The 21,013-nt window shown below is 39.6% G+C and overlaps 3 protein-coding genes and 4 non-coding genes across 8 annotated transcripts; all 7 read left to right on the forward strand.

The window, feature by feature from the left end:
- Nucleotides 1-4,148: 4,148 nt before the first annotated feature.
- rps3 (ribosomal protein S3) lies at nt 4,149-9,642 on the forward strand. The gene is made up of 7 exons (XM_054622846.1): nt 4,149-4,253; nt 5,152-5,282; nt 6,292-6,385; nt 7,158-7,252; nt 8,085-8,272; nt 8,496-8,699; nt 9,569-9,642. The coding sequence occupies exons 1-6, from the start codon at nt 4,224-4,226 to the stop codon at nt 8,693-8,695; spliced, it is 738 nt and encodes a 245-aa protein (XP_054478821.1). The 5' UTR covers nt 4,149-4,223; the 3' UTR covers nt 8,696-8,699; nt 9,569-9,642.
- On the forward strand, nt 5,417-5,565 carry LOC129097913 (small nucleolar RNA SNORD15). Its single transcript, XR_008531574.1, has one exon. It is a non-coding gene; the product is annotated as a small nucleolar RNA SNORD15 (small nucleolar RNA).
- LOC129097906 (small nucleolar RNA SNORD15) lies at nt 6,759-6,904 on the forward strand. The gene has a single exon (XR_008531573.1). It is a non-coding gene; the product is annotated as a small nucleolar RNA SNORD15 (small nucleolar RNA).
- Nucleotides 7,766-7,914, forward strand: LOC129097926 (small nucleolar RNA SNORD15). Its single transcript, XR_008531576.1, has one exon. It is a non-coding gene; the product is annotated as a small nucleolar RNA SNORD15 (small nucleolar RNA).
- LOC129097919 (small nucleolar RNA SNORD15) lies at nt 9,129-9,277 on the forward strand. The gene has a single exon (XR_008531575.1). It is a non-coding gene; the product is annotated as a small nucleolar RNA SNORD15 (small nucleolar RNA).
- An 89-nt stretch (nt 9,643-9,731) lies between the features above and the next one.
- On the forward strand, nt 9,732-14,990 carry kctd14 (potassium channel tetramerization domain containing 14). Its single transcript, XM_054622968.1, has 4 exons — nt 9,732-10,434; nt 12,082-12,306; nt 12,433-12,567; nt 14,424-14,990. Exons 1-4 carry the CDS (start codon nt 10,381-10,383, stop codon nt 14,733-14,735), a joined length of 726 nt encoding a protein of 241 aa, XP_054478943.1. The 5' UTR covers nt 9,732-10,380; the 3' UTR covers nt 14,736-14,990.
- Nucleotides 14,991-16,604: 1,614 nt separating this feature from the next.
- LOC129092387 (uncharacterized) lies at nt 16,605-20,939 on the forward strand. Of its 2 annotated transcripts, XM_054600336.1 has the most exons (4): nt 16,605-16,992; nt 17,540-18,014; nt 18,746-18,833; nt 18,906-20,939. In XM_054600336.1, the coding sequence occupies exons 1-4, from the start codon at nt 16,935-16,937 to the stop codon at nt 19,074-19,076; spliced, it is 792 nt and encodes a 263-aa protein (XP_054456311.1). In that variant the 5' UTR covers nt 16,605-16,934; the 3' UTR covers nt 19,077-20,939. The 2 variants fall into 2 exon arrangements, with proteins under 2 accessions (XP_054456311.1, XP_054456303.1); XM_054600328.1 differs by having other exon boundaries at nt 18,746-20,939.
- The last annotated feature ends 74 nt before the right edge of the window (nt 20,940-21,013 follow it).

A 21,013-nucleotide genomic window follows, 5' to 3' on the forward strand; every position in this document is an offset into this window, starting at 1 on the left:
GGTATAATTATTTGCCACATTTATTGACTCATTTATATTCTATTTTAAATCTTTTGGTTATTTAATTTAAAGGGGTTTTAAGTATTTTTCAGGAAACCAAAGGTACTGCATCAAAGAGAGTCAAAGACTAACCTGTGTCTTAAAACTCAAGACAAGTACTTAAAGGACTTGAAGAAAGCTTCATCATTTCGACTCTTTTAAATCAGCCCGACATATCTGGAGTGTAAACTGAAAGTAAGTCAGTGAATTTTCGGGGTCTTGTTTAAGAACACCACAAAGTAGAGATGCTATCAAGTTTTTCCCTCTGATACTGATTGTCGACAGTCAATGAGCCATGATGTTTTGTTGTTTTTTTGTTTTAGATGCTGGTATAAAATACTCCTGACTAACTTTTTTCCCCACAGTCACAAAATATAATTTCAACCATCCTGAAGTCAGTGTAAACCTTTAAAAACTTTCAATGTTATCCTTTCAATTTGTTATTGTCATCTATAGTGGTTATTTGCATAGAAACATTAGGAAATAAATTTATTTGCTGTTATAAAATTAAAAAATCCTAGCATCAGAGTTAGTGTTAGGAAATTAAACAGGACCTAATTCCCTCTCTAATATCTATTTCTATATTTCTGTGGAGACATCTTCAAACAACTGGATTTATCCAAGTTTCCCACCAAAAACGTCATTTTACGTGGGTTTTTAAGTTTCCGTAGCCCCATACCTATTTCTTGAACGCATCATAATGTAACTCAATGCACCCTCCCTTAATGTTAAACATTAGCTCCGTTATTTATCCTGTGCTGCCCACCGGCATGTTTTATGGTTGAGTCTCAGCGAGCACATGAGCACCTCCGGGTGAGAGACATGGGGGGCGGGACTTACATAAGTCAACGAGACCATCAGCAAGAATATTGGTTAATTGTATATTGTTGTTTTTAATATCCGGAGAAATTATATTTTTGTGTAATTTCTTCAAATTTACCACGGCCATCCAATAGATTTTGGAGGTCAAAGGTCAAAATCTCTGACCTCATGTTCTTCCCATTCTCTAGAACGCGATACATAAGGAAGGCCTTGAGAGAATTTCAGCAAATTTGGCACCATTGTGTTAAAACCATAGACTGTATATAAGACGTGGACGTCGTCATCGTGATGTCACCCATTGGTTTGTGGACTGTCATTATGAAGGCTTGAGTTTTGGCTATTTCGCCATCACCATCTTGGATTACGGCCGACGCCATGTGGTTTTTTTCACAACCAATGAACAAAAGTTACCATATTTGCACTGCAAAGGAGTAACATAGCCATGCCTTATACGACTCTGGTAGCGTAAGCGACCTGTCAGTCACAGTAAGTCTGCCCTAAAGCATACTCTGCTTTATGGTCTATTTGACTCTAAATGGACCATGATTTACTAACTAAGCATCATGCTGTATTGAAGAAGACTTGAAACTAGAGATTGGGACCATAAACTCATGTTTACAATGTTTACTGAGGGAATAAATCAAGTAAAAAGTAGAGTCATTTTCTCATGGACTTCTAAACAATCTGACTTCTTTTTTCCCCCAAGAGGAGTTGCCCCCTGATAGACATTAGAGAGAATGCAAGTTTAAAGACACAGCTGCATTGGCTTCACATAGCAGGTTGATGCCTGGTTAAAACTATATGGGAAAATGTTTGTTAGCGGCGTGTTTTTCAATTGACTATGATGAGATGATGAGACAACACCGAGGTCACTAACGGAGACGATATGAAATGTGCAATTTTGTGGACGAAAAAAGACGAGAACCTAAAGGTAGTTTAAAGAACAAAGAAGTTCCGCCTTCTCTTTCCTTCTCTCTGTCCCACTCTCTCTTTTTTTTAAACACACAACTAGTAGTCAAGGTCGCTGTGACCTTTCTAAGTCCCATTCTCGTGAACGCAGTCATTTCTCAGAAATTTCCTAGAAAATTGGGCACAAACATCCACTTCGACTCGAAGTTGAACTGATTACAATTTGGTGGTCAAAGGTCACTGTGACCTCACAAAACACATTATTTGGCCAAATGCTATTTATGACAATTTCACACAAATGTGTAAAAGGATAAAACTATGACATTTTGATGAGTACAGATGACAGGCATGAGACAGAAAGAGAAGAGGACTCGCATGCAACAAAGGTCTCCACAAGATTCTTTACTAGGAACATTTTTGATGGATTTAATTAATGTTTTTACTATATTTAGCTCCGTAAATGTGGGGGTAAATAAGAATAACAATGCTTTTTTTTATATGGCATCTTTTATACACAAAATGCAGTTCAGAATACTGCATTCCATGCTTGCATCATGTGACTGTATATTTCATTTTCTTGGGTAATTGACTAGTGATTAAATTAATTTAGACAGATTTAGGGGCATGGATTAATGAAAGATTACAGTTTTGTTACGCACAGTAAATTATTTATCTAGGAACCAGTCTCGAAATGTTTACAGACCATTTAACACATGAAAGTGTCGTGGCATATAAGCAGCTTCAGTTTCACAAACCGTTACATAATATTTTGTTTCCATGGGAGCATTGTACAAAAGGCGACACTTACTTTAAAATTGCTACAATTTCTCAAAAGTATATGCATTATATAGATAAGAATAGAAATGATAATCCATTCCATTGGCCTCCAGTTTAGAACATTCTAGTTTATAGGTATTAGAAACATGAATAAATTGTTTACAAGGAAGCAAAAGGAAATTGAAAAACAGATCAACTTCAAACTGTTGCTGCATTTTTATAAATAAAGTTATATTTTGTTATGTAACATCACAGATACTACTGTAAATGCTCAATACATGTTTTGGGATGGAAGCAATACAATTTTACATTGTCTTTCTTTGCTGAATTACTTTTATTTTGCAGATATAAAACATATAGCAGATAGTAAATATCATGAACAGAATTCTTGTCATACCTCCACACAGGAATATGTTTTAGGGCAGAAAGTTGAGAGAAAATGTGACAACCGGACAACAGTTTCAGTAATTTTGTTCACATCACTGAACACATGAGGTGTTCGTTCAGGGCCTTCTGGTATAGACAGTAAAGGCAGATGTTAGGGGCTGAGAAAAAGAGTAATATATCCACTCCTTATGAGCAATCAGGACATTTTAGCAAATTTAATTTGGGCCTCCATGTTGCTCACGCATCCTAGATTGGTGTTCATACAGATGGGCTACTTAACATTAATACTAATATGACTACCTCCAAATATTATGCTTAAAGGCTATGAAGTTGGATTATCTTACTTAATCATTTAATCAATATGTATGTTAATTTGGCTCTAATTGCATCAGTATGCTTGCTACTTTTAAATAATTCTTCCACTTATAACAAAGTGTATGTCATTAGCACAGATGCTATTAACATTAGCACTAACATGACCACCTCTATGTTGCCCTAATAATAATCCTCATCAGCTGCTGTGATGAGTTGTGTTTTATTTCTCATCAATTTAATTTTCAAAAACCCTGCCGTCACTTCCCATGTGGGCACTTATTCATTTGATGTTCATTTTGTTTCATTAATGAAAGTTGTCCTTTGTTTGTAATTCAGGCCATCTGTTTCAAATGTCAACCCTCAACGTGAAATAGCGTGTAGACACTCCCCATGCATTAAAATCAGTGCAAACTATAATAAAAGCAATACAAATAATACAATAAAAAGCAAAATAGATTTAGAAAAGCCAGAGCATGCGTTGATCATATATATGTAGTCACTTCAATTATACGTGGAAGGATTAAGGAGAAGAGGTCTACATTTGTTTGCTTTATTGATTTCCAGAAGGCATTTGACTGGATTAAAAGGGAACTTCTTCTTCTTTTTTGCCTTAAAGTCCCTTTATCAAGCACCTGTTGCCCATGTTCAAGTGAATGAATACACAACTGGATGGTTTTCCCAACAATTTGGTGTGAAGCCAGGAGATGTTTTGTCTCCAACATTGTTTTCCATTTATATTAAAAAAAAACCAACATAAACAATTCAAGATTAGTTTCTCTTTCTTTGACTTAGGTTGAAAAATCGATTTTTTTTTTCTGGGGTATCGGTAAATAAATCGAGCGTCTGTCATCGTTATAAAAAACTACAAGTCCCAGCGGCAGCCTGAGCATGGCGTCAACGGAAGTCAGACATTTTGGTATAAAGCCATTTCCGTGTCCTCTCAGGGTCCTTTCCTGTCTACGGCCTTTCGGAAGATGGCGGTGCAAATCTCCAAGAAGAGGAAGGTTAGCGCTGTTTTATCCCCGTTTTTCTCACACAGACAGCCGGTTCACATAAAAATGGGGTCACATCGGCTAGGATACGACCGTTTCGTGTTCATCACTGTGGCCGTCGAGCATGTGGACCTCTTGTCCAGATAGGATTAATCCAGATGGTGCCGGCGCCGAGTCCTCGTTTGGCTCGCTAGCATGGCTCCCTCCGCCGCGGCCGGGTACGAGTTACAACCCGTCACCCTGAGGCACCAGCCCCGTGTTCATGTCAGACTGTCTGGTTGTGTTGTAAACATGTTTACCAGACTTATAACATTGTGAAATATCTCTGCACGTCTCCTCTTAAACGGAATTTGTTAAAATTTGTGAAGTAGCTAGCTAGTGAGATAGCTTCATAGTCCAATGACCGGGGATCAAAATGAAGTTAACCAACGTTGCCTTAGATAAACCTGCATTAAGTTTGGATAACAATACGTAACATGCTGATGAGCACATTTATTTCGATCGTTTGATGGCTGCAAAGCACAGTAAACAATAGTTGTGTTTGAATGGATGTAAAGGACGAAACGTGTCTTTCATATGGTTCCAGCATTTATATTAATTAAACATGTACAATCACAAAACAAGACAGCCGATGTAACACAACCCAGTTGCTATCTGTGAATCTCAATGTGAGTGATTCAATATATTAAATTCAGTTTGTGGAGCTTCCCTAGAGTTTGTTTTAACTATATTCATTGGATCAACTTCTCAATAGTGAATCAAGCATCTTTGCAAATGTGTTTTCTTGGCTTGAGTACAGATATTTGATTAAGCTCCATGTTCTCCCTCTGGGTAATACTTTATATCAACTTAGTATAATGTACTAAGTCATTTTTGCTGTAGGTAAACTGACCCTGTCCTCTCTCCTCAGTTCGTCTCTGACGGTATCTTCAAGGCCGAGCTGAACGAGTTCCTGACTCGCGAGCTTGCTGAGGATGGCTACTCCGGTGTGGAGGTGCGTGTGACCCCAACCAGGACTGAGATCATCATCCTGGCCACAAGGTGATCGTCCAGCCTTTTTTATTTTGTTGTTAAAGCATATACATTAAAAGTAGCAAGTATGACATTTATATCTATCAAGCAAAGTTGTCAATAGAAACGGGCATCTGTTGTATAGAGCCTTGTGTTCACCATTCCTTCAGTGATGATACGATGACGAGTCGGAACAGGACTCGTACTGTTCTGGGGGTGTCTGGATCAGATTCACGTTCTGTGGTTCTGCTCCAGTCCCTCAGAGCAGGGAGTCCTTTTATTTGAAGACATCCGAGGCATTTGTCTGAGAAGGGTTGAAGCATGCACATGTTACCTGCTGGATGTTGTGTATTGGTAAAGTTACAGGAGAGAACCTTTCTACATTTTAAGATGTGGCTTAATTATAACGGGGCGGCTGTGGCACATGAGGTAGAGCGCTTGTCCCGTAACCACAAGGTTGGTGGTTCAAACCCCTCTACCGGCAACATGCCGAGGTGTCCTTGAGCAAGACACCTAACCCCAAGTTGCTCCCCGGGCGCTTCATTGCAGCCCACTGCTCCTCCGGGATGGGTTAAATGCAGAGAAATAATTTCCCCATTGTGGGACTAATAAAGGCTTAATTATAACCAATGCATAAAATTAAAACTGGCTTTCACAGAATATTTCTTAATTTTGGAAAATGTACACGGTTGGTATCTTCACCACTGTCTGCTCTTGTGTATGAATCCATCTTTAACTGTGATCTTCAGTGCAGTAAATGTTAGACTTATTGGACTCTTTACACACATTTGCTGTCCATATTAACCAAACAGAAAAACTGACTGGACCATATTCTGTAAAATACATTTTTATATTTGCTCTGATCAATTACAGCATGTGATGAAACCAAACCAATACCATGGCTTGGTCGAGATACTCGGCACTGTCAAAAACTGACAAATAACAACTTTGAACATGACTGAACTTTTCTTTTGATGCGGTTGACCAAGTACTTGATCAGGAATTCAATGTAATCCTTAGTGTGTTTAACCGTCTCTAGGACCCAGAATGTTCTGGGAGAGAAGGGCCGTCGGATCAGAGAGCTGACCGCTGTGGTCCAGAAGAGGTTTGGCTTCCCAGAGGGCAGCGTCGAGGTAAGGAATCAACGAGTAATATCAAGTAAAGTGCTAACTCGTATACTTGAATGCAGAAGAAGAAATGGGGTATTGTGGTAATGCCACTATTTTTGAACCCAGTTTATTGGGTTTTAATACAGGAAAATAGATATCCTCAATGCAATTATCGGTTATTGATTGCTTCCAAATCAGACCAAAATGTTACCGACAGCAATGCAAAAATGTGTGTATACTATAGTTAAAACACTTGGACCAGAGCTGATGAATGTAAAAGTTAACTCTTGTCTACGTGTAATCGTTTGTTACTGTAGTCAAATATTTAGACGCATGCATTTATTTTGAGAATAAAATGAATGTAGGATCAAAGACTTGAATATCTTTATCGGCCTCCCTTCAGTGATGATACGATGACGAGACAGAACAGGACTCTGGTTCTGCGGGTTACTGGTTCAGGTCCACGTTCTGTGGTTCTGCTCCAGTTCCTCAGATCAGGGAGTCTTCTTCACATGAAGACACCGAGGCATTTGTCTGAGAAGGGTCAAATCGCGGTAGTGAAACGTATTTCCAAAAGCAGAGCATAGGAAGATTATCTCCACACAGTAATGATAGTCAGATTCTGTGCATGTTAGTCTAGAAAACGTGCAAATACATGCACTGCCTTTAAGATCATGTTATAAAAGCACAGTAGTACTCACCAATGTGCTTAGGCAACGTTTAAGTGTACCTGTAGTTTTGTATTGGCTTATTAGGGTGTTTGACCTTTGACCCTTTCTGTATCCCTCTCTGTTAGCTGTATGCTGAGAAGGTTGCCACCCGTGGTCTGTGTGCCATTGCTCAGGCAGAGTCTCTGCGCTACAAGCTGCTGGGAGGCCTGGCTGTGCGTAGGTAAGCAGTGCTGTCCAAAAACTGGTAGGATTTACTGTTACTAGCATAACTTATTCAACATGTTACCCATATACTCTTTTATTGGTGGAGCTGTTCTTTATCTTAAAGATGACTTTAATCACCGCAGGCCTCCCAAGTTTGAGTTTCCAGAGTTTTTTTGAGAAAGCACAATGAAGCAGGTTGACAGAAGTCTGTAATTCATTGATTTTAATATCTGGCCACTGAAGTGAGTGAGGGGAATCTACCAGTAGTGAAAAAGGGGTATTTGTCATTTTTAAACAGCTGTTTATAGAGATTATGCTTCATCTAAAGAAACAAAGACTTCACATGTAAACAAAACAAAAAAACACGTGGGCCTCGGTTAGATGTAGTCTGTCTGTATTGATAGATTAGTTAAGTTGAATGGTATCGGTTCTGTTAGATGAGTGAGTGACAGATGTCAAACACTTCTAGGAACTCCTTCATTGGGGATGCTGTCAGGGTAACGTTTGTTCAGTGTCTCAGCTTTTGTCCCTTCAGTGATGATACGATGACGAGTCGGAACAGGGCTCAAACTGGTTCTGAGGGTTTCTGGGGCAGATTCACGTTCTGTGGTTCTGCCCCAGTCCCTCAGAGCAGGGAGTCCTTTTAGTTGAAGACATCGAGGCATTTGTCTGAGAAGGGTTGAGGCAGCACAAAATTAATTTTTGGGAGTCCAACTACATTAAGTATAGATAAAGCTAAATTATTGCTTCAAACTAATAGGTGCTTCCACAGGATGTACTATAAATGTGTAACTTCAGAAATAAACGCTGGGTATCAACATTGACATCACGGTAACTCCTGTTTTCAGGGCATGTTATGGTGTTCTGAGATTCATCATGGAGAGCGGCGCTAAGGGCTGTGAGGTCGTTGTGTCTGGCAAGCTGAGGGGTCAGAGGGCCAAGTCCATGAAGTTTGTAGACGGCCTGATGATCCACAGCGGAGACCCCGTCAACTACTACGTCGACACAGCCGTCCGTCACGTCCTGCTGAGGCAGGGTGAGTACAGCTCAACCAGGGACACAGGCGCAGCTTGAAGGACACGCCCATTTACTTTAACATTTGGAAAGTTGACTGCAAAAACTTATACCTGTGCTACTCTGATTCATTGCTAATGAAACCCAACCAAATAAGGGCTTTGGAGGACGATGCATTTTAATTTGTGTACATGTTTTTCTTTGTGCTAAAAACATTAATTGGTATGTCTTGTGGTCACCCTCAGGTGTGCTGGGCATCAAGGTCAAAATCATGCTGCCCTGGGACCCCAGTGGTAAGATTGGCCCCAAGAAGCCCCTGCCCGACCACGTCAGCATTGTGGAGCCCAAGGATGAGCAGCTGCCCACCACACCCACATCTGAGCAGAAGGGGGCCAAGCCAGAGGCGCCCGCCATGCCCCAGGGAACACCTGTACCCACCGCATAAGAGGGTAAGAGTAGTCCCACCAGCAGCATGCTGGGAGATCATGTTGCAAAGAGGCAGTTACCTCAAACATTGTGACTAAATACTCAGTTTTTCAGAATTCAATTCTTGGGGGTCACAGTTCTGGCTCCAGTATACAGTGCTAATTTAAGGATCCACTCCAGTCAGCTGTGCACAATAAAGGCATAGTCTGAATTAATGCCATGACAGCAGAGTGAAGGGTGTATAAGATAATGGAGCTTTTATATTTGAATAAGTATTGTTGAACAAAAATAAAAAATACTGCCAAATGAAATGGGTAGGCCAGCTGTTATTTATCAGAAAGATTTAACTTTATTTTCTTAACACGAATTTTGTCACGCACACAGTGTCCTATCTGGCTGTGAATTGCCTAAAACGGAACCAAACAAAGACAACTAATAGTCAGCTTTTGTCCCTTCAGTGATGATACGATGACGAGTCGGAACAGGACTCAAACTGGTTCTGGGGATTTCTGGGGCAGATTCACGTTCTGTGGTTCTGCTCCAGTCCCTCAGAACAGGGAGTCCTTTTAGTTGAAGACATCGAGGCATTTGTCTGAGAAGGGTTGAAGCAGCACTGACATAAGTTAATAAGGGCCGGTTAATAAAATGCCCATGAAAACCAAATGCAAAGCAAGGTGGATCTGCTTCAACAGCAACTAAATTACAAATATCACTAAGTTCTAACAGAACTACTGATTTATTTTTTTGAAATCTTTAATATACTTAATACACTGAATATTTGTAGCATATTTACTTTTGGTTACAGACCTAAGGAATAACTTCTGTTTTGGTCAGGAATCAAATTAACTTTCTGAAGCTGGTTTTGAATTTCGATTGTTTTTGTCTTTTACAGGTTTTTAATCGGCCACCAGATGGAAGCAAGACCCTCTGAATTTTGTGTACAAAAACAATAAATTCTGGAAAATGCTTAAGTGTTGTGGTCACTTTGTTAGTGTTCACATGGTCTTGGAAAGTTGGAGAATTACAAGTCTGTTTGCTAAACACATGTTAAATTCATTGCCAAAAAGGTGATTTTTTTTTTTTTGATTTAAAAAATTTTGCACAGTAGAAATAAAATATTATTCTCAGCAGGACAGCATTCAGTGAGTTACCATAAAGATCATGTCTTATAAATAAAATTTGTACGCAATAGCCAATAAGATTTAATCAACCATGCTGGGTTGCCTTTAAGCTTTTTGTGTGCAAAACAAATGTTTTGTTATGGTCATTCAGACTACACACCCTTTTTATTTATCCTTTCATTTTATTACAAAGAAATGTATTGTGAGCAATTGTAGTTACATACATTAACTGGATGTTACATTGTTTTTGTTTATACACTTTTAGATTTATGCTGCAAGTGCATCTGACACCATTAATCACAGGGAAGGGTGAAAACATGAAGCATAATAAAAGTATTACAGGAGTTGAGTCAATATATTTTCACTATGGGTGTGATTACCATTTAATTACGTCAAATTGGCATATTTGAAGAAAACGGGCTTCAGAAGTAGGGCATGAAAACGGTCAAAGGTATTTCTACAGAGTGACTCATCTTCTCAACGCTAAAGCATCAGGTCCGGGTTAAGCCTCGCCCCCTGCCTCATACCTGTGGTCTGAGCAGTTACAAAAAGCAGCTCCCAGCTACCTCGTGGACGGGTCAAGATGAGTCTGCCGGACTACAAATCCTCCGAGAAGCAGTCTTTACCCGCAGATCCAGTAAGAAAACCAGACTTTTAATGTGGCGGAATGGATAATTGCTGAAGCAGTGAGCTAAACGGAGCTTCTTACCTGTTAAGAGACCGAACAGGTGGATGGAAGAGCGGCACTGAGTTTAGGAAACGTAACGAGCCCATTATTCACTGCAGATACTCTGAGTATTCTTTCTTTTTAGGTAATATCCAGGTATGAAACTGTTTAAGGCAGAGTCCCGTTCCACCGGGATTTAAGAGGACACTTTGAGGAAACTCCCGAGTTATTCAGCTGAGACAGAAGTAAAAAAAGAATTATGTTTCGCGCTGGAAGATCATTAACACTAATTGTGCCTCAGAGGGAAAGGACCTTTAAGTTCACTTGAAGTATTTGACAGTAAAATCAAACAAATGCACTGGAGTAAAAAATAGCATATTCTTCTGAATGGTAGTTTAATAAAAGTATAAATAATAAAATGGAAATGCATCTCAAAGTGGTACCCAAGTACTGGACTGAGTAAATGTACTCAGCTACTTTTCACCTCTGATTTAAAAGGTCAGCTGAGTTAATATAGTACAAAAAACGTTATGAAGCTTTGTTTTAAAGTTAAATTACGTAATTTAAATTGTCATTACCTTGTATATTTAATTTGATTATATAGATTTAAGACTCGCTTTCACAGAATAAATTCTTGGCCACAATAAGACTGGGTTGTATTGTATTATTGTATTGTCCTATCCAGAACCTACAACTGGAGGTTGTGATACATGGTGTATAATATCTTAATGGTTTATGGTTTACATTCCTTTTTAAAAAGAATGTAATTCAGATCTTACTATGACTTATGGAATTCTCTGTCTCTATCTCTGTCTGTGTTTTTGGAGTTGTAAATGTGGGTGTTTCAGGAACAACAGACAGCAGAGGCATGTGATCTTATCGACCTGAGCAAATCACTGTGTAGACGTCTCATGCTGACGCCCTTCCTGTAGTCTCTGAACATTGTGTGTGTGTGTGTGTGTGTGAGAGAGAGAATGTGTGTAAGAGAAGCTTGTTGGTGTATGTCGTGAGGCGTTATTTTGCTAGTGAGTGCAGGTACAGAAGTTTTGCCCACCTTTTAATCGCTATTAAATGTCAAAGAATCTAAGTCTTCTCACTGTGTAAAACCTGAAGAGTAGTAAAACCTGAAGTCCAAACCTGAAGTCCACGCCTAAAAGGAGTTACACTCACCCTCAGAATCATTGCTCCTGAGGTGCCTGAAACGGCTCCATTGAATTCTCTCCTTCACTTCCGTAACTTTATGAGGTCAAAATGTTACGGAAGTGAAGAGCAGAGTTTTTTTGAAATCTGAAACGTCGACCAATCACAACAGAGCGGGCTAGCTGACCAATCAGGGCAGACTTTGCTTTCCGAAGGGAGGAGCAAGCGCTACAACGGAGCATTTCACAGAGAGGGTGAGAAGAGGTGCTGCAGGACAGACAGGATGAGAAAAACAAGGCGGATTATGAGCATTAACGCATGTAAACATGTTGTAACTGTAACTTGAGATAAAAATATGAACCCGGAAAATAGCATTATAGGGCCTGTTCAAAACTAGTCTCCCAGAGCAGCAGTGCACAAGCTCTATCTGTTTTTTCATAAAGTCTAAATGAACTAACCATTTCCACCCCCTCTCAGCACTATCCCGTCGTGCAGTTGAACGTCGGGGGCCAGCTGTTCAGCACCTCTGTGAACACGCTCAGGAAACACCCCGACTCCAAGCTGGCCGAGCTGCTCGGCAGACAGCCCAAAACACGCGGCGATGCCCAAGGGCGCTTCTTCATCGACCGCGACGGTTCACACTTCGGGGCCGTCCTCGAGTTCCTGAGATCAGACCGGCTGCCCACGGAGAACATCCAGGAGGTCTGTAGTTTCATTTACGAGTAACCAGTCACCTGCTCTAAAAAAAAGAAGGAATCACTTACAGTTAAACAAACTGTTACTTCTGAAACAGACATGATTTTTTTTTTGGGGGATGTGTGTTTGCAGGTTCACAGGGAGGCGGTGTACTACAACATCAAACCACTGATCAAACGCTTGGAGGAAACTCCCCAGCTGTTCGGAGAGCTAGTGGGGAGGCTGCAGTTCCTCTCCAGAGTCCCGCACTACAAAGAGAACATTGAGGTCAGTTGAGGGAGTTTCTGCTGCCCCCCTGTTAAATCAGGTCACGCCCTCATCTATCGTCAAGTGCCTCAACGTCTTGTAGTTTGATGCTCCATCTACACTAATACTTTTTTGTTTAAAACCAGGGTTTTAAAACAAAAACGATCTCATTCCACACAGGCGTTTCAGCATTGTTTTCTATAGGAGTTTAGTCCACACTAGCACGCCTGAAAACCAATATCACATGACTATTCACGTACACTGGTCATGGGGGTGCCGGTGTAGACAGGAAGTAGATTGGTTGGTTAGTTACAGACAATACGACACAGTATTATACTACTCTTTAATAAAAAAAAAACGGTCATTCTTGATACTAAATATCTTCCTCTATAAACTCAAAGAGACAAATTTCAGGTCTTGCTCTATTTCTCTCTCACACACGCACATCAAAGTTTGCTTACAATTCAAAGTTTTACTGGATTACGGGTCAATAAATGTGGTCAACACACGTCTCACTCGTTTCCACGGTTTCGTTGTTGACTGTTTTCACACTCGTAGCTCTGCAGGGTGGCTGAAGTCTCTGTCGTGCTGGAGAGCATCTATGCTTTTGTTCCTTTACAGCTTCTTTGTGAACTTCACACTAGTTGTGCAGAACAAAATAAGCATTAATAAGAAAAAGGAAATTCCTCCAATTTGTGTCAATTGTCATCCTCAGAGCCGCAAACCGTGTCTTTAGACTCAAACTTACCCGACTTTCAGTAGCGTTTCTAAACTCCTTTTTTTTCAGTGCTCTAAAACTTGGGAGTAGTGTGGACGCTCAGTGTAAACGTAACAAAAGATATACGTTTTAAAATGGAAACTTAGTAGTGTGGATGTAGCCTGACTTTATACAGGTAGCACGCTTTAATTTTCCAGAATGAGTGTATGAGAGAAAAATAGTGGCACCTGTAGAAGACAAAGAAATCTGAGCTCTTGCTAAATAACCAACCCTTCTTCTGTTCACTACTGACATATCACGAGCTTAGATGGATTGTTCTTGTTTTTTCTGGGAAAGTGTTAAAGGTGATATTTGTATACAAATATTTGAGATTGTTACCTTAACTTTCACTTCAGAAGTAATTAAAAATGATTCCCATGTAACTTTGTTGTTTTATTATTATTATTGTTATTATTGTTTTTGGTGCTTTTTTATTATAATTTGAAAATACTATTATTTTCAGGAACAAGAAAATGTGGAATAAGTAGTATTATCAATCAATCAATCAATCCTTTATTAGTCCCACAATGGGGAAATTATTTCTCTGCATTTAACCCATCCCGGAGGAGCAGTGGGCTGCAATGAAGCGCCCGGGGAGCAACTTGGGGTTAGGTGTCTTGCTCAAGGACACCTCGGCATGTTGCCGGTAGAGGGGTTTGAACCACCAACCTTGTGGTTACGGGACAAGCGCTCTACCTCATGTGCCACAGCCGCCCCATTATGTCCTTGAAATACAAATTCTTCATATTAAAATTATTATTAATATTATGATGATTAATATTATTATTCCAAAATACTATTTTCAAGAACACAAAATCTGGAATAAGTATTATTATTCACTTTAAATACCAATTATTATGATTAATATTACTTTTATTATTATTATCATTATTATTATTTGTATTATTCAAAAATACTATTAGGAACAAAAAAATCTGGAATAAGTATAATAATTCCCTGGAAATACCAAATGGACTAAAAAATTAAATTAACTGGATCAAAGATAAACTTTAACCTTAATATGACAATAACACTTCTGAGACATTTTTGCTGCAATCGACAAACCACAAGTACTCTATCTGGCTGTTGTTAATCGCAGTAATCTCACGCATCTTTCCAGGTGCTGATTCGCATCGCCAGAGCCGAGGCCATCGCCGCCCGCCACTCCAGCATCATGATCTGCGTTCTTCGGACGGAGGAGGACCTGGGTTTCTATGACCACGCCATCAGCAGCCTGGAGGCGGATAAGAAGTCCGTGGTGACGTTCGGACCCTGGAAGGCCGCTCTGTCCGCGAAGGATCTGCTGGACTGCGTGAAGATGGACATCGAGAGTCAGGGCTACAGGGTCAGTATCCAGCCCCACGCGGTGGAGAAGAGCTTCCTGTCCAGGAGCTACGACTACTTCCACAAACTCACGTTCACCTGGTGGTGATGAAAGGGCTGCATATGCCGTTTCTGACAAAAGACAGACAGCATTTTGCCTAAATACTTAAAAAAGTCTATGCACCTTTGTGAAAATAAATGGGTCTTGATTTTTAGACACAAGGGATTAGTTAAGCATGTGTATATAATGATATTTTAAAGGTTGTGTTTACGACAAAGACCTTTGTCTTATACTTTGCCTTATTTTAGATGGATATTATTTCATATCCTGTGTAATGTCAGTGAAGTCTGCAGATAAATTTGAATAAACGATAAATATTAAAACTTTCAAAAAAAGCTTTTTTCATTCCCAAGGTTTAAAAGTAGATTTGTTTAGTCAGGTACCCAGGCCAGCTACAGCAGGATGGACTTATTAACACAAACAGCAGGACAATATGCTGCCTCGGGGCGATTGGTTGCCCCGTCGCTCAGAGGTCCCTGCGGCCGATCCACCCGGTCACAGCTTTTTTCTGTCCTGACCTCACAGTGGTGGAATGAACTCCCCACTGACGTCAGGACAGCAGAGTCGCTGCCCATCTTTCGACTCACCTCTTCAAGAAGTGCTACCCTGAGCCTTCCTCGTAGCACTTATTGCATTCGTATTAGTTGTTGCACTTACTGTATTCGTATCAGTTCGCTGCACTTATTGAATTCGTATTCGTTTACTGCACTTATCCTATTCGTAGTAGTTTGTAGCACTTATTATATTCGTATTAGTCTGTTGCAATTATTGTTTTCGTAGTAATTTGCCTCTGCACTATACTTTTGCTCTGGTTTATGCTTTAAGATGCTTGTTTGAGAAAGGAGATGCACTTATGACTTCTGGTGACTAGTAGTTCTCTTGAATACCTATGTTGAATACACTTCCTGTAAGTCGCTTTGGATAAAAGCGTCTGCTAAATGACTGTAATGTAATGTAATGTAATGTAATATGATATCAGAAGTATCAGAAACCAAACATGTGTGAAGTAGAGTGGCTTCTCTCAGTTTTATTCTATTATAATTAATGTGTTGATATGCAAGCTATACTATAATACTGTAGTTGGAGCTTATTCTAAGTACTTAATATATTCTTGGTAGTTTGGATCTGTAAGAATGGATCAGATTTTAGTATCAGATCATCAGTTTATGTGCCTGAATTCTTAATTATGAAACGTTACTAGTGACTGTGGCTCTCGAATAAGTGAGGTGAAAACCCAAAATGATTCTAGGCAGATCAGTTTGGTGTGAAAAATATACCTCACAAGTCTGCTACAGCGCCGGACTATCCACGACTCGGATTATAAGAAACGAAAACAGAAAAGCTGAACAGGCGTCAGCAGAAATTCAAGCAGAGGTTGAGGTCGGTCGGTCTCTACCACCTGGAACACTTTTATGTCAGACCACTTCCTGAGTTTGAAGTATCCCCTGGTTGCTTCTGACTTTCAATCTAACAGTGAGAAAGTCTCTAGCTGCATTTAGAGCACTATCCACTTTGATGAATATAATATAATAATATAATTTTGCAGTATATCAGTATAACCTCTACAATCTCCCCGTTTGACACTTTGATGCTTCACCCTCTGATGATCTAATAAAGGAATCAATGCTTTCCCATTTAGAAAAAAAAAGGTTGAAGTTGTGTATAAAAACTTAAAGTTGCCGGATTTTCAAACTTGTCCAGACTGAAATATCTCAGCTGGAGGGTTTTGATCACTAAAGCATGAATTCAGCCCCGACTGTGTTTAGAGCTGATGAGCAAAGTAAGTTCACAGAAATGAGCATGCGACCAATGGTAGTTTTAACCACAATGTCATACAATAGCACTTCCTCTTAAAAAAAAAAACCTGGTGTGGAAAAGTTGTAACCGTTGCATTTCACAACTTGGATCACATGATAAAGAAAGTGACAGATGAAAAAAAGAGTGAATGCTATTATCTCTCTATGTCTTTGAAATGTGCCATTTATCTCAGCATCAACCTCAGGAGGCTCTGAGTTTAAATGTATCCAATCTGACATTGGTGGAAGTGCAGCAGCAGAGAGACAAACAGAGCGGCTGTAGAGGTGGAAGAGCAGCAGCAGAGAAGCAAACAGAGCGGCTGTAGAGGTGGAAGAGCAGCAGCAGAGAAGCAAACAGAGCGGCTGTAGAGGTGGAAGAGCAGCAGCAGAGAAGCAAACAGAGCGGCTGCAGAGGTGGAAGAGCAGCAGCTTTCAAGGTGAAGCCTTCGACATGTTGTCCAGAGAAAACCTGACGAGAGTTCTGTTGATCGGCAGTCTGCTTCTAACAGGTACGTTTTATTTTGATCTGTTTAGGGTTGGCTTTGATTTGGTCAGGGTTGGAAGAAGTACTTTACTGAAGTAAAAGTACCAATATAACTATGTACAAGTACTCCATTTTCAATAAATGTGCAATAATAGTTAAAATAGTTTTTTCTGTCTGTAAATATAATATTTCAGTTATTGTTGTTTTTCTACTGTTTCTTATTGCTTATTTATAATACTTTTTTTTTTTTTTTTTAATCTTGTCTTTCTTCTACTATGTCTCTTGTGTGCACTTTACTCTATGCTGCTGTAAGCCTGCAAATTTCCCCGCTGCAGGACTAATAAAGGATTATCTTATCTTATCTTATCTTAAATGTCCAGAAGAATAATCAGATAAATGCACAAATTAAAAGTCTTGGTTCTGACCCTCCAGAGGGTGAGAAAATACATGGAGGCTAAATCCTCTATGTCTGAGCTTTTGAAAGTTGTAGTTAAATGGTATGGATTCATATAAATTAAAAACACAGAAATGAATTTGTACTGTTATCACTTCTGTGACTTCTGTGTTTCCAGTTGCGAGGTGCCGTGAAAACACAGTGTTGTTGTACAGCAGACTTGGAAGTGACATCCTCCTGCCGTGTATCAGCTCAGTCTCCCTAGACTGCTCCTTAATTACCTGGACCTTCTACCAAGGAGGCCAGGTGCGGTACTCTGAGGAGGTCATCGGGGGGCAGGTGAAGGCGGGCACGGACAAGTCCAGCCGCTTGTATATCATGCCCAACTGCTCCCTCACCCTCCGCAACCTCGTCGTCCACGACGCCGGCTCCTACAACTGCCTGAAGGAAGGACAATCCATTACTGCCGCTTACGTCTCCCTCCTCACCATCAGTTCACCTTCCGCCATCACCGAGCTGCAGTTCGGAGGACGCCTCGCCCTGAGCTGCATCCTCTTCACTTACTTCAATGTTGGGCTCTGCATGCGACACTCCAACACGTTCAACCTCAACTGGGCAGCTGAGGATGGTGCTGTGCTGGGCAACGACACCAGGTTTTCAGTTTATGTCCTTTTTTGTGTTAATACTCACTGCCACTTTTTAACTCTTTTGTGTGTATACTATTCAGGAAAATTACTTTTTGTTAAAATTTGATTACTACCAAAATGTTTTAAACTCATAAAAATCATAGATGGATGGATGGAACAAAATTTTTTATAAAGACTTAAAAGGTCATAAGATTTTTTGTTTTTACAATTCCTCCACTACTTTTGTGGCAGAAATTGTGTTCCACGCATTATTACGAGGCACAAATCTGTATTTACTTGTCAGTATTCTTAACATCAAAGGCTAATAATGGTCTTGATTTTTCAACAATTCCAACCAAAACCCCAAAACCAACAATGTTTTCTGACTCTTAATGATTTCCTACTTCCCCTTTCTGTGGCCATCTGTCCAGTGTCCAATGGTTCCTACTGAAGAAGCACATCTTTTAAAACTGACTTAAAAAGATTGAGTTTAATTTCTGAAAAGGCTAAGTAATTTCCTAAAACAGCTAGTCACTGTAGTTTTATCAAACATTAGTCAATTTGTTAGGGACTATTTTCAGCGGTGGATTAATCCACATTTGGTGCTCTGCTGAGTACTTGTGGCGGCAGGACAGTGCATGTGGGATTAAGTCAACATAAACTACAGAGCATGCAAGTGTTCATGAAGGAACATGTCACTCAGTGCAACAGTGTGGCTCATTCACATGTTTTTAAAACTTTTCCCCCCCTCTGCACAGGCACGATCTGATCTTCAGCACCAGTTGTAACATTACTCTGGTCATAGAACTCAAGAGGGAAGACAACAACAGGAAGTGGAGGTGTCAGGTGAGCAATTCAGAGAACAGCACGGCGGCGTTTCTGGATTTCACTTCTACCTTTTTGTTCCAAAATCTTCAGGCCGCCCAGAATCAGATTCCATCGTCCTCCATAGATGGTCCGGTCCAGCTGCCCATCAGCCGCATCATGCTCTGTGTGGCTCTGCCGGTCATGGTGCTCATAGTGGCATTCTTCACATGGAGAGGGGGCCATAAGCGGGCCAAGGCATCTGCAGCTGGCATCAAGCTGTAGGAAATAAACTGACTGTTCATCGCTATATCTGGTTTTGTGTTATTTTGGGGGGTTTTACGCTGAATTTCTCTACTTTTTCAAGCCCCAAATCTTCATGGATCTCAGACATTGTTGACATTATATAACGTGTTGTGTGTTGCAATTCGGATTTTTACAGTAAGGTCTTCATTTTATACATGAAGCTTAGCTTACAATAACATGCTAATGCATGTGTTTTAGCATTGTGTGGTGAGAAAATGGATTCCTTTATGGATTGCAAGCTGTAATTCCAAAACAGATTGTGTTTACACTCTATTTGTTTTGCAAAAAAACCTAAATCAACTTTGGTTGGTGGTGAAACCTAAATATTTTATGACTTTGGTCATATTATTTATTAGGCAACAAATACAGTAGGCCTTTAACAGAGCTTAAATTAAAAAGTTCACATATGTCTATCTTATATGTTTTTTTATCAGGAGTAACACAGAAACTGGAAAAAAACAAAACAGAGAATATGGTGAGATTTCATTTGTTTAATTTGAACCCCAGACACCACAGGTACTTAGGGGCACAAAGATCACAAAAATGTCTCGGGATGGCAGTTTCGCCTCAAAACTGTGAGCAAATCTGTTTTTCGGCATCAAACAGCTTCCCCTCAGCTTTGTTTCTGCATCCTTTTCATACAATACTTTCTGAATATCAAGCCACCCCTTTTCTAAATTCCCCCATCAAAATGTTGAGCAACTCATATTTTCTTCCTTCCTATTAATTTAATGAGCAGCAAGCAGCGGCTGTTGCTGAAAGAAGTGCAGTAGTTTTGGTTGTTTGGAACAGAAGTAAAATTAGCTGTAGTGGTAGTTGATAGTATTATAAGGGTAAAATAGGTGTGAGTTAAAACTCGGAATGAAGACTGGAGAGAAGGAAGCCATTTTTCTTCTTCTTTGCTTTGACAATTATTGAATATATACATTAAATATAATATATTAAAACTCTGTGTCCCAGTAGCATCTGTGTTGCTTAAACGATGGTGTTTAATAGGTTAAGCTAAATGTAAGGAGAAACATCCTTCTGAAGGGCCTTTGAGCAAGGTGGCTGCTGTTGCGGCTGTGAATGGTTGTTCAGGTCATTATGGCACCTACAAAATTCTGTATCCGTGGCGTGTGCTTCGGTTGATTAAATAATTTCATAAACTGCTTCAACTTTCCATTAAGTAAGGGTTAAAGGTTAGGTGGCACTGTGTTTAGAAAGCAACAGTATTATGAACGAGTTCAATGGTTTAAAAAAGGGTGGCTTGTAGATTGTGAACTTCATGAAAAAATGTGGTGAGGCTTGATTACTTTTAAATGTAGTCAGTTACTAAATGCAAGTTGTGCAGCACTATTAAATAAAACAATTTATTTATTAACATTTAATTGCATTCTCTAAAACAGGTGGCTTTAATTGTACCTGTAAAACCTTTACACAAATGTTGTCATGTAAGATTTAGTTCTTAATTCACAACATTACGAAATTAACAACTAGAGCCGAAATAATTGGTCCGATCATTTTTCACTATTAATAAATATACAGGTTATTGGGGAAATAATGATCAGTTTGATTAATATTTAAACCAACTATTAATTATTAAAAGGTCAAACTTGACTAAAGAAGGGGTATCTATTTTGACTCAATACTTTACATAATCATTTTGACATTTCGTATGAACCCCAGGAATATGAGAAATTGACTGTGATCTGCCTGCGTTATATAGCTTGATTTATAGGATAGGGTGCCATTTTTCTAAGTCTATCAAGAATAAAAACAATAATGACATCTCGTTAGTTACGTTGAAATGGTTATTATTGCTGTAATTGTTCCTCCTGTGCATACTGGCTTCAAATAAATAAATGCGATTTCAAAGTAATGTAAGTGATGGACAAAATCCAGAGTCTTCATTTTACCCAGAATTATGGAGAAAA

The sequence above is a fragment of the Anoplopoma fimbria genome, chromosome 1 (assembly GCF_027596085.1).
Source record: "Anoplopoma fimbria isolate UVic2021 breed Golden Eagle Sablefish chromosome 1, Afim_UVic_2022, whole genome shotgun sequence".
Taxonomy (NCBI): Eukaryota; Metazoa; Chordata; class Actinopteri; order Perciformes; family Anoplopomatidae; genus Anoplopoma; species Anoplopoma fimbria.